This window comes from Mesoplodon bidens, assembly GCF_964165515.1.
Source record: "Mesoplodon bidens genome assembly, chromosome: 4".
NCBI classification, from domain to species: domain Eukaryota; kingdom Metazoa; phylum Chordata; class Mammalia; order Artiodactyla; family Ziphiidae; genus Mesoplodon; species Mesoplodon bidens.
Genome location: NC_138160.1, coordinates 132,268,669 through 132,285,385, shown reverse-complemented (window position 1 = coordinate 132,285,385; position 16,717 = coordinate 132,268,669). Strand labels below are relative to the sequence as shown.

Genomic DNA, 16,717 nt, shown 5'->3' with positions numbered 1-16,717 from the left:
CTTGGGTGACACTCTAATGCCTATACAGCAGGTTCTAGGGCCCCCAAAGTCATGGTATTGAATGTATCATTAAACCTTGTGAGCTCCAAACCCTTGGCTAATGAGTTCCTAGGGATGACCTTGATTGACAGGTCCCCTGGCTCTGCATATGCCTGCTTCAGTGCCTTTGCTCACAGTGATTCCCTCACCAGAGATTTCCCTCTTCATTTCTCTTGCTTTTGTAGAAAATCTTATCTCATCTTTCAAGCCACAGTCCAATGCTTCCCAGAGGTCTCTTTTCACTACAACCCACACTAATATTTCCTTTCTCAGAAAAAAATCTAGCTTCACCTCTACATACCACAGAGTTTAGTCCTCAGTGACACATTCCCCTAGTTCCCTGTGTTCCAGAGGCCGCAGGGTGCAGTGAAAAGAGCCTATAATTTGGGACTGGTGGGACGAGAACCCATTATTCCCATTATTATCCAGGCTATGCAATTCTGAAGATCTTTACGAAGTAGCACAGGCATCCTTGTTCATCCACCTAAACAGCTGCATTGTGTTCCATTGGATGATGAACCATCACATTTTTCAGCTGATGGTCAGTGGGCTACTCATAACTTTTTAAAACAGCGGTGAAATGAGAATCCTTATACATGCATCTTCCCACATTTGCACAATCATTTCTATAGGATAAATGTGTAGCCTCCAGATGGACCATAATTTTAAGGCCATTTGTAATCCTTTTTGCCTTTCCCCCTCCTCCATTTATGTCTAAAGCACTACAGGTAAAAATATGCCCTCTCCAGCTTTTAGCTCTGACTGTGGAATCTACCCTATATCCACAGTCACCTCCCAGCTGAAACCAAGAGGTTGGCGTCTCCAAAGTGGCACCAGTTGCATCTTTGCTCTTGTCTGTTTCACCATCTCCCTCACCCAGCTGGCCGTGCTGCACACACTCTGGTTGGGCACAGAGCACACTTCTAGGGGCTTACCTCTTCTTCCCCAGGAGATGGCTTTTAGGGACAAAGATACTGTAAGGAATATTAATGGAAGAAAACCCAAAGCAAAAAAAGGTCTGTTAAAAAAAAGTTAGGGAACCCTACAGAAGAAAAAGGATGCTTTTTACTTCCATGAATTCTAACAATCCACAGGGAGCCCTAAGGGACCTTCAGAAGATTTTTGGTCATGGAAGACAGCGGTGTGTCAAAGATAAATCACGAGTCTTTGAATCCAATAGACATAGGTTATAATCGCAGCTCTGCTGGGTAACCATGAACAAGGGGATTAATTGCTCTCAGCCTCAGTTTTCTCATCTATAAAGTGATGTTGATGTCCCTGAGCAGAGGTTGTCACGATGATTAGAGGTAACATCATATGACACTTAAGAGAGTGCCTGATACATAGTAGGTGCAACAAACTAAGCAGTTATTACTACTGTTTTCCCAGCAAAGAGTAGAGTAGAATGTTCCTGAAAAGTGGGGTAACTGGCAACACTAGGATGACAGGGAACTTTGTTTTCTGGGTTGGTCTATTTAACTTCCTTTCCTCCAATTCTTCCTGCTTTTCCTCCACATTCATTGAAATACCAGGACTGAGTTGCCCCATGTTACACAGGTAGTTAGTGACAGCCAGAAATTCTCTCTCTTAGGTTGCTTTCTCTCCATTAAGTGCAAAATATGACATGGTCCTTAGAAGGCTACTTGTGAAAGTGCATGTATTCATTCAACAAACATGTGCTGAGTACTTAGAACACACAACACCCCGTGTCAGATTCTGGATGAGCGGCAGAGATAAGTTTGCCAATACGTGTTTTGATAAGAAACAGAAATGGGCAACGGTAGCTGAGGATTGAAGATATAAGATGCCCTCGGAGAGATTCAGATGACCATGGTGACAGCAACAACTACGTCGATAGCATTTACCATTTGTGCCTCAGCCAAGGAAGAGCTTTCCACGCATTATGTCATCTAATACTCAGACTATCCCTTTGAAGTGGGTGTTTTTATTATCTCCATTTTCCAGAAGAAGAAACTGTGGCGCAGAGAAGTTATTTTCCCACGCTCACATAGCCAGTACGTGGCAGAGCTAGGGTTCAGCTGCAGGCAGGCCTATTCCCAGTTCAAGCTGTAACCATTACTGCAAAGCATAGCTTCCGGGGAGTAATTGGACTTGGGAGGGAAGCAGTGGGAAGGCAGTATTTGCAAAAGGGAGGGTCACTGAGGGGGAAAGATGGGAGAGGGTGCTCCAAATAGAGGGAATGACAAGGCTATAAAGGCAGCCTGGGGCTGGGGAAACAGAATGAAGCACAATCTGGCTTGGCCAGAGCCTTGGCTGGACCTGGGAATCAAAGGGACACTAGCCGTAGATGGGAGCTGGGGACATACCAGGCACCATCTTGCTCCCATTTTGAAGAGGGGAAAGTGGGACAGAGAGGGGAAGCGACTCACCCAGTGGGCTAGTAGACTGAGACTGAGCTTCTTTCTAAGATCTTTTACCACCCCCTCCAACCCTGTGGGCCCGCTGCCTGTGACACAGCTGCTCCTGTTTCCCCCCTTGGGAAGGGCTCCATTCTGCTCTCAGCAGCCACTGTGCCTCCTCATTTTAAGGTCCTTCCTCCTTAAGCCACCAGATACACAAGGTGACTGTCATCACGTAGGTCTGTCGTTTCTGTGTTAGTGGAACACGTTATTTTCTGCTAGCTACCTTGGGCTTCATTCACCTATGATCTTGCTTGAACACAGGCTGGCATAGAGGTATTCATTTGCCACAGTTGGATGGTGGTACTTAACTCATATTCAGAACCATCAGGCTCCCCATAGGACTCTGAGCATACATCCCCCATCAATTCAATTAACTATGCTTTCATTTTTCCATTTTTAGAACTCAGTACTTCTTTCCAGGTGAACAATTGGGTCTCTGGACCTCAGATGCTATATTTCCAGAGAGAGTTTAAAAAGAAATGGGGGTGGGGGGCTTCCCTGGTGGCACAGTGGTTAAGAATCCGCCTGCCAATGCAGGGGACACGGGTTTGAGCCCTGGTCCGGAGAGATCTCACATGCTGCGGAGCAACTAAGCTCGTGTGTCACAACTACTGAGCCTGCACTCTAGAGCCTGCGCGCCACAACTACTGAAGCCTTTGCACCTAGAGCCCATGCTCCGCAACAAGAGAAGCCACCGCAATGAGAAGCCTGCACACTGCAACCAAGAGTAGCCCCCTCTCGCCGCAACGAAGACCCAACACAGCAAAAAAAAAAAAAAGAAAGAGGGGGTTCTCTCCAGGAAAATGTAGATCCCAGGAAGATGTAGACAGGCCTTTCTGGATATAGAGTTGTGGGGACTGTCTTTCTTTTAGTGCAGCCCTATTCACGGCCTGAATTTTCCAAGAAATGTGAAAGGAAAGAAGAACATAGCAATCAGTTTTTTATCCTTCGAACCAAAAATGAGGGCTGAGGGGGAGAGGAGAATTCCTTTTAAAAAATCTATAAATATGGGCTACCCTGGTGGCGCAGTGGTTGAGAGTCCGCCTGCCGATGCAGGGGACACGGGTTCGTGCCCCGGTCTGGACGATCCCACATGCCGCGGAGCAGCTGGGCCTGTGAGCCGTGGCCGCTGAGCCTGCGCGTCCGGAGCCTGTGCTCCGCAACGGGAGAGGCCACAACAGTGAGAGGCCCGCGTAACGCAAAAAAAAAAAAACCTATAAATATGATATTCCAAGTGTGCCTAAATGCATTAAAGACACAGTGGTGTTTTATACTCCCCAGCATTCTTCCAGGGGTCCCCAGCTGATGACCCACAAGCTGAGTCTAGGTGTGCTTTGGTTTCATCTGCAGAGTTCTCCTGGCAGTGACTGTCCAGGGCTGAGTGGGAGCAGCCCCTTTTTAGCTGACACAGGCATGCCCAATTCAGCACAGCTCCTAGCTGACCCCTGTTTTTGTGTTACTGAACTTATGCTGGTTATCTGTGTGACCCTGGCTAAGTCCCTTCCCCTCCCTGTAAGCCAGAAGCTTCACCTACATGTGTTGCCTACATTTTATTCTGTTTATTGCCTGCCTTCTCTCCCTAGAAAGTAAGCTCTAGGAGGGCAGGGGTTTTTGTCTGCTTTGTTCGGTGTTGTCTCCCATAGCATCCTGAAACATGCCTGCCATATAACAGGTGCTTAATAAACATTTAAGGAGAGAATAAATGGTCCTGAACATCCCTTTTGGCTCTGGGAAACACTTTCTGAATGTTTGCTTATTGTGATTTTGGAGGGGAAGAGAAACTCTCTCCTTAATTTAAACTGCCTTCCACAGCAATCTAGAGAGAAAGAGAGAACAGTTTGACTTCCCCCTTGCTGGTGGCTGAGGCAGAAAATGATGCTTTTCATTTGCATGTCCAGCAAAGCTTTTACCCTCCTGTCACTGCCTTCCTTTGAATATTTCCATCTGGCTTGCACAGGCTCTGAAACTTGTACTCCTGTGCTTCACCATGGTCTGCAAAACTGCTCAGTGTCAGAGCCTGGCTCTGGGTCTCGCCATCACGTAGCAGACGGTTAAAGTTGAAAAGGAAGGAGCTGAGTCCCCCAGTGATGGGGGACACACTATCCGTGCACAGGTCACCCCTGTCACAGCTGTGGTACCTGTTGATGGCGAGGGGGACGCCATCAAGGGGAATGTACTCCGGTGAATCCTCTGTGAACTCCTCCTCGTAGCCTGGCCTGCAGAGGCAGCAGGGTCCCGGCAAGGCTTCTGCCTTCAGTGACCATATGCCCAGGGCCTCGCTCCCCTGGCAGGTAACACACCACAGGGCAGCGAGCGGGCAGATCCTGGGCTCGGGGTTCGCTGTGGTTGACTGGCACGACTTCAGGCTGCCCCATGGACCTTACTTCTTACACTTCTAAACTGAGTTTCCTGAACAACATCCTAGCTCAATGGCTTTCAGACTTTAATGCCCAGCTGCCCTTGTGAAATGTGTATTTCTGTCTCCAGTTGCAGAATTTCCAATTCCACAGACCTAGGGTGGGGCCTGGAAATCTGCATTCTTACAGGCATCCCAGGTGATTCTGACGCAGGGGGCCCAGCAGAAACCTTCATACCTGGTCCCAAGACCCAAAGCATCTAACACACATTTCTTGCGTCATCGCTGTGCACACATCCTTATGACACTGTTCCTTGCAGCAATGAATCTTGTGTACTGAATGAGGATTATGCTTTCTAAAGATAAACGATTTCACACATTCAGGCTTCTTCCGTCAACTTCCCTGAATGTTTACCCGCTTCTTTCCCCTGCAACACTCCAGTTACATCAATATGGGAAAGAGGAAGGGGTTTCCATGCCTGTCTCTGGGAGGGAAGCGGGGAGAACAGGAGGTGGAAGGGGGAGGTTCCTCATCACCCCTCCATGCACTGTAATACTGGTTGCTGTGGAATTTCTGTGTGAATGCAAAGGTCAGGCTGCCATTGTTTATCAGCTCTGTTCATTGGCTACTCTGTTCCCATGGTGAATCAGTCTCAGGGCCCTCCACAAGCACATTGACTGGGGCAGGGACTGTGGTAGACGGTTCCCAGAGACGTCCAAAGCTCTATCACTCCCCCGCTTTAGAATTCTTCTCGCTGAGAGTAATTATCTCTACTAGGTGGAAATAATTATCACACATTCTGTCACATTCTAAGATACAAGAGTTCTGAAAGCTGAAATCATAATTTCCCATTTTCCTCTCTTCCCCTAGGACCTTCCAAACCCCTCTCCTTTTCCTTACTAAGGTCATCCAGTCCCAGCAAAGTAGAAGCCAAAGGGGAGGTAGGGTCCATGGGAATAAAGAGTTGAAAGGCTCACTCTTAGTTCACTTGCAGGCAGTGGAGCCTGGGATGAGACTGCAGGGTAGGCAGCACTGGACTGGGCGGCAACAGGCCAGAGGCATTACCTTGGTGACCTTAGAGAAAATCCCTTTCCCCTTTGGAGCCTAGTTTCCTCATCTGTAACGGGATGGATGAACTAGATCATTCTCACGATCGGAGCCAGACCTAAAGGTCTCTGAAATGGTGGTGCCATGTTTTCCAAATGCTCCCTACCTCTTGGAGACACCATTGACTTTTCCCTCGCCTCCCCTTCAAATATCCAGTCTATCAGCAAGGGCTGTCAATTCTAGTTTCAGCGTAGACCACTAATCCATCTCCATGCCCATCATAATTTCCATCACTATAATTGCCCCTAGACAGACGTGAGAACCTATTGCTTGGTCCCTCTGTTTCCACTCTTGACTATTCTCTGCTTTAATTCATTTTCCTCATAGCTACCCGGAGTAGTATTACAGCATGTAAATCAATCCTTCCCTCGCTTCAAACTCTCCAGTGCCTTCCCATTGCATTTAGAGTAAAACTTTAAATCTATACTATGGCCACGGTTCGCGATCTGGCCTCTGCCTACTTCTCTAATAATACAGCTCTGTGTAAGCTTAGCTCCTTCTTACCCATCTGCTCCTTGGAGGAACTTTCTTAGAACACCCTAAGTCAGTCCCCTTTAATTCCACTTCCTTTATTATCTAGTGCTACGGCAGATTCATTTTATTCACAGTGCATCACAATTTATACATTCACAATTGTTTATGTAATGTCTGTCTTATCCCACTGTACTCGCCATCACCTTGAAGGAAAAACTCCCGCCCCCCCATGCTCCATCATCAGTATATCTTCAGATCCTCGGCACCCAGCACCCTGTGCTGCACCTCACGGGCAATTAGTAATATCTGTTGAATAAATGAATGACATTGGCCACAAATAGGGTCAAAAGCTACAGAAAGGAAAGTTGGGGGAACTAAAGATAACTTTTGCCTGGGATGATTTTTGCCCTTCCTTTTATATATCCCTTCTCAAAATGTTCCTGTCCCTGAAAAAAGAATCTAAAGTATCTATTAAAAATAGGTCTTTGGGCACAAGACACAGGCCTGCAAAGGCAACTCATGGATGGCATTCTTAATATCTTACCATCAACCTAATGAAAAAAGTTGTAATTTGTGATCATAGCTCAATTGAATTTTAACTTTGAATGTTAAAATAGGCTACACGAAAACAGTTTCTCATAGAAACATTTTAAAGGGAGGACAGAAGAATCTTGAAAGCAAATCAGTAGCATTTACTGGCATATATCACTGAAGGTGCTATTTACATATTATTTTATCTATTCATGGTGCTGGTGAACAAAACGTGGACCTGGGCGCTGTGGCCAGTGCTGCTGGTTGACTCACCAACATCCATTCCAACCCCTTCCATTTTAGAGGCTAAAAAACCTAATTTTTGCCATTTCCACCTTCCTTGTCACTAGAAGTGATTGTGGACCACTGTTCTGACTAATGAGATAGACAGAAGGAGATGTCCGCTTGGGGTGGGGAGTATATTGTTAAGCTTTTGGTTTCCTGATCCAAAGAGATGGAACTGGTGGCTGCAGTACTTTTTCTCCCTCTTGCTGCTTGAACATGGACGTGACATCTGGGAGCCGGCATTTTGGGCACATGAGAAAAGGCTGGGGCAACCATAGCACAGCAGACCCCGATTTCACTGAACCATGAGCCACCATCTGCCTCCACTCTCCTTATAAGAAAGATAACTCTCTAACTGTTCATGTTACTCTGGTCAGATTATTGCATTACTTGCAGACAACCACATCTGGCCACATTTCGTTGGTTTTTGGTTAATAGACATTAATATAAATATTGACGAGATTAAGAAAAGGTAAAACTTCTTGTGTATGCATGCAGATACATGCAATTTAGGTGGAACTTAATCCCCCAAGTTCTAAATTTGTGAGGATTTATGTTATATTCTGTTAGTAAATAGCAAGAACAATTAATTGAAGCTTATTTGAGAAGATGTTTGAGTATAAAAAGCCCTTAAAAATACCTCCTACTGTAGCCCCAGGGTGTCTAGTGCTATGCATATCAGAGGCTCATGAAACTTCGTTGACTTCATCAGGAAATATGTAAACAACAACAACAAAAGCTTCCACTGGTGTTTGCACTTGTCTGCTTGGCTCCGGTTCTCATCACTGTCTTAGCATCCTTGTGTTTTTGTCTGGCCCTAGTGAGGTGAAGTATGTACCTTTTCTCTTTAGTATATATTCCCAAAAAATGTTGTGATGCATATTCTGACTCTTAGGAGGGTCTATGCAGGTCCTTGAGTGCTGGAATTGGCTGAGCTAGGCCTGGTAAGCAAGAGTCCATCTCAAGTGGATAAAACTCCTTTTTCTGGCAGGTAGACTCTTCCCTCTGCCTGTCAGACCCCGAAATCCAAAATCCTTCCTCCCAGTCCCTCTGACGGGGACCCTCAGAAATACAGGTATTGCTGGTCTCAGGGCTGCACCACCGTTCTGCTTTGTCCGTGGACTTCCCCAGAAGAGAGAGGTCCAGTGGCTTTTCAATCAGTGTGAGCAGTGGCACCCTTTCTTCTAGTGAAGTTTAGCAGAAGTCCAATATAGAAAATCGATAAAAGAATTGAAAATAGCTTCTCTTTTGTTGTGCTTCCTGTGTGCTGGCTGGATACTGTGTTAGGGGTTCTATATGTATCAATCTCTTTTAAACCGCACAACAATACTAGGGTTGTTTCCCATTTTACTGGTGAAAATAGAGAAGCATAGAGTGGAGTTGTTTTATTAAAAATGGGAAGGAAGGCGGCTGGGTTTCCTGTTTGGTCTCATCTTCACCTCAAGGTCAGTTCCTAAGATAGCCTCGTGGAACCCTCAGGAGTCCTGGAAACACAGTTTGAAAATCCTCTTCTAGCCAGAAGTCACAAACGCACATACCCTTTCAGGGGCAGCTGAGTCACACAGGAATGAAGCTGATCACCTGGGGGCTGTGGTCAAGTGGGGAATACACGCATCAGCTCAAGAGGGCAGCTGCCACTCAGTTTTGGACCGTCATTGCCAAACTGTGCAGGTTACACAGAAACACGCCTGGTAGAGGATGCAGTTTGTGGGTCACTAACTTGAGACTTCAGGAGGAATGGTGAGGAGTGTGAAAACACAGCCTGAGGTCAGTACACAAGGGTGCCATTAGCGGGTAAGATGCCCAGCCATGAAGGAAATAAAGGAGAAGAAACAAGCCCAGGGGTCTTTTCATCCAAACATGCATGTTTGGATGGCCCATTATACTGACTAGTGAAGAATCATTTCTCCCCACTGTTTACCTACTGGCCTGAGTTATTTTTAAGCAAGCCCTTCCCCTTCTTGGTTCTCTCTGCTCTTTACCATGTGTTTGCCAGTACTGGCCAGGCATCCAGTCTCACACCTCTTCTCCCACGCAACCCCCCTGACTGTCTTCTTATTTAAAGAAAAACAAGAGTATAATGGTGAACGATGAGACAATCTCAAATTATACAGCAGGCAAAATGAGTCCTGAGGGAAGCTCCTTAGGAAGATTTTTTTCCATCGCCACTTAGGAATATTGGTCCTCGCTGACACCCAAATGCGAACCAGACAGGTGGTAAAGATGCCTCCAGCACGTGTCTATGAGGCCTTGGTATTTATGCAGTTATGCCCCCAGAAAGTGAGAGTGTGTGCAAATCTATTCACGCAGCCAGGTTCTAAGCCATGCCTCCCTGCTTGCTTTAGAAGCTTGGTATCTGTAAGGGACTGCCTACTGATTAAAGAGCTCATAGACATGAAGCAACTGTAAAAGGAAATACAGTCAGCACTTATTCATTTGTGACATGAACTTTCCAGAATATAGTTGAAAGAACGTTACACACAAAGACAGAAAAGGGGTCAGTAAATTTGGGAATTGGTGTAGATTGGTAGTTTTCAGATTTCTTGTTTCCCCTCTCCATTCCACTTTGCCTTCTTCCTCCCTCCCTGCCTCCTTCTTTCTCCTTGCCTGCCCTGCCCTGCCCTGCCCTGCCCTGCCCTGCCCTGCCCTGCCCTGCCCTGCCCTGCCCTCCCCTCCCCTCCCTTCTCCTTTCCTTTCCATTCTGTTTTTCAAAAGAAATTGTATTCACAAGTCCAATATGTAAAACAGACAAAAATAGGGCTACTCATGTCTCCTGTGGGGGCTGAAACCTCACTGATTTGGTCACCCCAGTACTCTCAGTATGATGTCTGAGGCATTTCTTTTTTTTTAATTTAAAAAAATTTTTTTTATTAGTTTCTGCTTTATAACAAAGTGAATCAGTCATACATATACATCTGTTCCCACATCCCTTCCCTCTTGCGTCTCCCTCCCTCCCACCCTCCCTATCCCTTCCCTCCAGGCGGTCACAAAGCACCGAGCTGATCTCCCTGTGCTCTGCGGCTGCTTCCCACTATCTATCTACCTTAAGTTTGGTACTATATATATGTCCATGCCTCTCTTTCGCTTTGTCACAGCTTACCCTTCCCCCTCCCCATATCCTCAAGTCCATTCTCAAGTAGGTCTGTGTCTTTATTCCTGTTTTACCCCTAGGTTCTTCATGACATTTTTTTTCTTAAATTCCATATATATATATATATGTGTTAGCATACGGTATTTGTCTTTCTCTTTCTGACTTACTTCACTCTGTATGACAGACTCTAGGTCTATCCACCTCATTACAAATAGCTCAGTTTCGTTTCTTTTTATGGCTGAGTAATATTCCATTGTATATATATATACAATGGAATATTACTCAGCTATGAGGCATTTCTAAGAAACTTCATTTTCCAACTGTAAGAAACAAATTTACATCACCATTGGAACTAGATTATTTCCAAGATCTTTCTCAGAACCAAGAAAAGAAGAACGATTTTCTCTTAAAGATGAAGAAACCAGGGTCTCCAAGGGCCAGGTGACTTGTCCAGAGACACACAGAAAGTGCTAGAACCAGAGTGAGAACCCACTCATAATGCAGTGCTCCTTCTACCCCTCGGAAATAAGTTCAAGATGGGGGTTGAATCTTGACTCACCTAGCTATTAGCTGTGTAACCTTGGAAAGATATTCAACATTTCTGTGGTCCCTCATTTGTAAAAGGAGATAGAAGGAGAATCCTACCTAACGCTTCTGCAAAGATTCAATGAAATAACGCATGTAGAGGACTCAGAACCTTGCTTAGTAGATGTGGTAGGTTCTCAACAAACGTTAGTCGTACCCTCCTGTCCCCCATCCTATCTCTGTACCTTTTGGCTACAGAACATCAGAGTTGCGATTATCCCTGTTAATCTTGACAGAGCACATCACCCAGACAGCAGATAGAACTGTTCAAGGCACAGGATGTGTCCATAGCATCCACAGCATGCAACGGACAGTTGACAGTAAAGCATAGTTGAAAAACCGAATACTATAAAGTCTGGGAAAAATTCCCACCCTTAATTTCCCAGTATTTGTTTTTTCCTATATATATGGCATTGAGCAAAGGGGTTGAGAAGAGCTGACTCACCTTGGAGAAATGTCACATCCTTGCTGCATGAAGGCTCCCAAGGAGAACCACAAGCTGTTGAATATCCCAAACTCATTGGACTGGTCGCTGGTTGTCTGGTCCCGCCCTTCCTCAAAGTCTTCACTGTGCCATTCGTAGGGGCTGAAGCGGCTGACCAGGAAAAGGACAACACTCACTCCAATGTAGGCGAACACAATACACATCCAAATCTCATAAGCCAAAGGATCCAGGAAGGAGAAGACCCCTGGCTTGGACTTCTGTGGCTTTTTTATCATGATGGAGATCCCCAAACTCATAAATGGTTTGGAGAAATCTATCACCTCTTCTCGGACCAAGGTGATAGTTAAAGGGGCCACGGCCACATCTGCTCTCTGCAAAAACAAACAAACAAACAGAAGAAACACCCTTGAGTTCAGCAGCTCTCTGTTCTCTTATCTTTCTCTTCACTGTGACTATTCTTTTGTAATCTTAAACGATGTGAGAGTTGGAAAGAACCTTAGAAGTCCAAACCCTCCTACTCTCTATAAAATATTTATGGTAAATGGATGATTGGCTCAATATCTCACAGGAGAGATTATCCCATTCTTTGACAGTTCTAGTTGTTAGGGGAGTCTTCCTCACCTTATGGAAGGGGGCTGTCATAATATCTGTTAGTTTTTGCCTGCCCAGCAGCCATGCCTTCTTCCTCTGGAAGAAGAACTACTCCTGCCCCACTCTGAGTCCTCCTGGTTCAAATGCGACTGATCACCCTGGATATGAGGTGAAGCATATCACCCAGGTCTGGCCATCGGTGTACACTACTCCCCTGGCCAGAATGGTTCATTCAAGGATGGCACGGGACCCAAGTCTCTTTAATGAGCATGAGCCCTGAAAGTCAGAGTGAGAGATGATCCATGATGAAATAATTTGAGTCACCCTTAATTCAGGGCTTACCCTGGACTCCCTAGGATCGTATGTCAATATACTCTTTTGTTTGTCCTCAGGAACATGATCCAATCAGTCTGTCTGCTTAAGCCAGTTTGAGTTGGGCTTCTTTTACCTGCAACCAAGACAGCCCTGGCTAACAAGGTAGTGAAGGCAAATTTAACTCAGTAAACATTTACTGGGCGCTTATTATGCATAAGCCCTAGGCTGGAAGGGAAGCTGTGGTCTCTACACTCAGGGAATTACAAACTAGTAGGCGAGATTGGTACACACACACACAAAATTTTCCAGTCTATAGACTGGACACATGCTGTCTAAGAGATACAAAATGCTACAGGAGGTCGGGAAGGAATTAATTCTGGCTGGGGAGATCAGGGACTGCTCCATCAGAGAGGTGACATATAAATTGGCACTGAAGTGAGAGTAGGATTTCAACAGGTTGCTCGGGTACGGAATACATTCCCAGAGAAGGGAATCACGTGAGGAAAGTAGTTTCTCTCTGGCAGAGAGAAAGTAAAGTAGTATCACAATTTTTTTTTTTTTTTTTTGCGAGGAGACTGCTAAGAAGTGCACAAATAACTCAGTTTTAAAAATTCATGTAGATAAACATAAAATGGTTGCAAGAAATGTTCATCTTTGTGCATCCAGCATGTGGAATCACCAGCCTTGCTCTTCTGTCTTTCCTACCTCTGCCTAATGGCAGAAGCACTGGCATCTCTGCTATAAAATCCACTGCTCTCTTGGCCTGAGATCAAGAGATCCTGGAAACCTAACACGGTTCCATGGACAGATGCCCTGACATTCATTTTTTGTTTTTTTTGTGGTACGCAGGCCTCTCACTGTTGTGGCCTCTCCCATTGTGGAGCACAGGCTCCGGATGCGCAGACTCAGCGGCCATGGCCCACAGGCCCAGCCGCTCTGTGGCACGTGGGATCCTCCCGGACTGGGGCACGAACCCGTGTCCCCTGCATTGGCAGGTGGACTCTCTACCACTGCGCCACCAGGGAAGCCCCTGCCATTCATTTTTGAAATGAGAGGCATGTCTGTGCAAGTCTGTTGGAGGTGGATGGCTTTCTCTTATGATGCTGCATAACAGTCCAGATGTGAGGCTGGGGACAGATGCTGTGCAGACTCCGGCCCCGCCCAGCTGCCGGCTGGTGTTGCTTAGGAAAGATTTCCTCTGGTTACTCTCACTGGTTGAGATTTTTGAGAAGGCATTTTACATGGAATAAAAAGCCTGGCTTTAGAATGACTTAAGTTTCTCACTTATAGAAAGAAACTTTCTGTAAAGCAATGTGGGATTGAATCTGTATTTCATAGTAATTCTTTTTTTTCCCCTAACACCCATTGCATAAATCTTGATACTTTTTACAAACACTTACAAGCCATTGCCAGGAAGAAGATATCTCTTCTTTCCTCTGTAACCTAACATAGGTAGAAAAGGAATGGGGGAGAAAAGTCATGGAAATGACTTAGAGGGAATGACCACAAGTTACCCAAAAGGGAGGTGGATGTCGAGCTTCTAAAGTGGTAAAGGGAATTGAATGGATTTGTCTGATGCCTCCGGATGTGAGTTAATAAAAGGGACTGTGAACTGGAAAAAAAGTCACAAAACCACATGATCTCATTGCTTAGTTCATTTAGCAGTTCCAAGATTTATTCCACGGAACATTATTTTTAGAAGGATGTTAATAAGTATAACATGAAAATAAACACGAATGTAAACAGACTGCTTTGAGGCAGGACTTCTCAGAACCTTTAAAAGGCCACTGTGCACTGAGAATTTCCAAGAGGGGTAAGTAGATATAGTGTTTCCAAAATTCTTTGGCCATGGACCCCTGAGGGTCTTCAGAAAGCACCCATATGCATAGGAGACACACACAGTTGGAGATGCTTAAGTTCAGTGACCTCATTTTGCAGATAGGAAACCCAGGTCCAGAGAGGAAAGGTGGTTTGTGCAAAGCAGCAGTGTTTTCACCTTGTTTGATGTTGACTGAGAGGTCTCAGGAGTTGATTTCCCGCACCTGAGGAAGTTGCTGGACCTCTGCAGGATCAGTCAAGGGCAATGCTCATCTGGGAAAGTAGACCTGGCCGCTTTGCTTTGTGACTCACTGACCACGTGCTGTCGAGTGAGATGTTGTCCTTTTGGATGTCAATTTCCTCTTTAGAAAAAGAGGCATAATAATTTTTGCTTCATCTGTTGGAGAGCAGTGTTTTGTGAGAGTCAAAAGAATTCAAATACGTGAGGGTACTGTGACCTGTGGGCATTTCACAGGTGCTCAAAATTATTTTCTTAAACAGATGTCTTGTGACAGTGATTCTCAAACTTGAGCATGCAGCACATCCAAAGCACCTTGGGGTTTTTTTTTTTAAACCACAGATGGCAGAATTTCTAGATCACTGGGTCTGGAGAGACCTGAGAATTTGCATTTCTAACAAGTTCCCAGGTGATGCTGCTGCTCCAGACTTTGAGAACTACTGACCCAGGAGATCCCCAAACAAAATATATCTGGAAAAAATCTTGGGTAAACAGTAAACTGCGTTGATGCAGTAGGTAAAAGCAAAAATTGAAGAAAATTATCAGGGATGGAGATTCACTGTGAGCCAGGCACTGTTTAGGGGAATACTCCCCACCCCAGCCCTGGGGTAAAGGATTCAGGGGTAACCCTTGGAGGAGGTCAGTGGCTCGCAGGAGTCATGTAGCCAGTAAGCTGGCAGAGTCAGAATTCAAATCCAGGTGTCTGTCTCCCAAGTTCACTCTCTTTCTGCTTCATTAGGACAAAGAACAGGCAAGAAAGTCACTGAGAATCAGGCACAAAGCCATACCCATGCAAGAAGCAGGAATTTCATTTGCACCCTGTGGCATCTGAGAATGCAGACACTGTTGCTGTTCTCATCACTAATTAATAGTGGCCTTAGACTCCAGTGCTCAGATGGTGTGATTTCTACAGAGGCGGTATGTCCCAGCATGCAGTATAAGAGCCAGGGCTGCATGTCCCGACTCTGCTCTGTGTCCTTTGCCAAACTGCTTACTCTCCCTGGGTCTCAGTGTCCTCATCTATAAAATGTGGTAAATAATCATATCTACCTTCTGGGGTTGTTATGAGGAGTAAGTGAAATAATATGGGTATTTAGCATAGTGCCTGCCATATACTACGTGCTGAAATGCTACTATTATAATTGTTGATAAGAGCAAAAGGTAGCAAAAGGAAGGTGAGAGACACCCTGATTGACTTAGCCTATTTAACAGGCACAGAAGGAAGAGATTTGGAGGCCTCCGAATGAATTTTTCTGATCTTGCTGGTCATTTGTGGCTGAGAGATGCTTTCCCCAAACCCCTCTATTCTTCCTCGGTTGGAGGTGGGTGGTGCAGAAAAAGAAAGCCAGACAGAAAATCAAGAGAGGGCATCCATTTGGGCCCATCGTGGAGTTTTCAGAATACAGTTTTTTGTTTGTTTGTTTTTGTTTTTTGTGGTACGCAGGCCTCTCACCGCTGTGGCCTCTCCCGTTGCAGAGCACAGGCTCCGGACGCGCAGGCTCAGCGGCCATGGCTCACGGGCCCAGCCGCTCCACGGCATGTGGGATCTTCCCAGACCGGGGCACGAACCTGTGTCCCCTGCATCGGCAGGCAGACTCTCAACCACTGCGCCACCAGGGAAGCCCCAGAATACAGTTTTTACTGGGCTGAGGGACAGGCCTTGTGGAGGTGAGGGGAAAGGGGAGGGCTGGCAGCCGAGGCATCCAGAGGCAATTTTGGTTTGTCACTGATGAGCCAGTGACCCATGACTAATGGCTGGCTACTTGGGGGCTTGCCCTTAGGATAATCATATCATTGTTCTGCTCAGATCATAGGCCTTTTCTAAGGGAACATGGGGTTAAGGTAAAGATGAATGTCGGTGGAGGTGAAAAGTTCACAGTAGTTGCCATGGGGATGACCTTAAGAGCTTGGTGGAGGTTCCCATGGAAACCAACCTCAAGATGCAACATTAATCACCCAGATCTCTTATCTTTCACCTGTGAAGCTTCCCGAAGGTGAGAGGCAATAGAGGAGGAGAGAGGGTAGAAGCACGTCCCCCTTCTCAGCTCATTAACCGTCTTCCCAGGTTATCTCAAAAGCCACCTTCCTAGAAAGGATCTTCTTTGTTCCATTTCTTCCTTCTTTGAATTCCCTTTGTATGGCTCTCATGGCCATCATGACTCCTATTGCCTTGATCTGAGACAATGAGATTTAAAAACCTCCTAAATGGTTGCTTCATCCTGACCAGAACTCAACACCGGCTTGGGGCTCGGCATATGCTTCTGTTCAGAAACCCAGCCTGGAGTCTTTGATTTCTATGAGTGAAGCTGTGGTGGTCTCCTTCCTGCATGTGGTGGCAGGATTCTTCTTCCATTGCCTTTTGTTGTTCCTCTACTCAAGTACCTTCATGATCTTCCAGTGCCCACTGAATCAATCCAC

At 45.8% G+C, this 16,717-nt stretch overlaps 1 protein-coding gene across 4 annotated transcripts in view; it reads right to left on the bottom strand.

The window, feature by feature from the left end:
* The window catches only part of GRIA1 (glutamate ionotropic receptor AMPA type subunit 1), a gene marked incomplete at its 5' end in the record, with an annotated part of 317,420 nt that overhangs the window by 85,037 nt on the left and 215,666 nt on the right, over positions 1 to 16,717 (bottom strand). For all 4 annotated transcript variants that reach the window (XM_081232717.1, XM_081232716.1, XM_081232718.1 and 1 more), the window contains one exon: positions 11,338 to 11,708. In XM_081232717.1, coding sequence (XP_081088843.1) covers positions 11,338 to 11,708 — 371 coding nt within the window. The remainder of the gene's footprint in view (positions 1 to 11,337; positions 11,709 to 16,717) is intronic.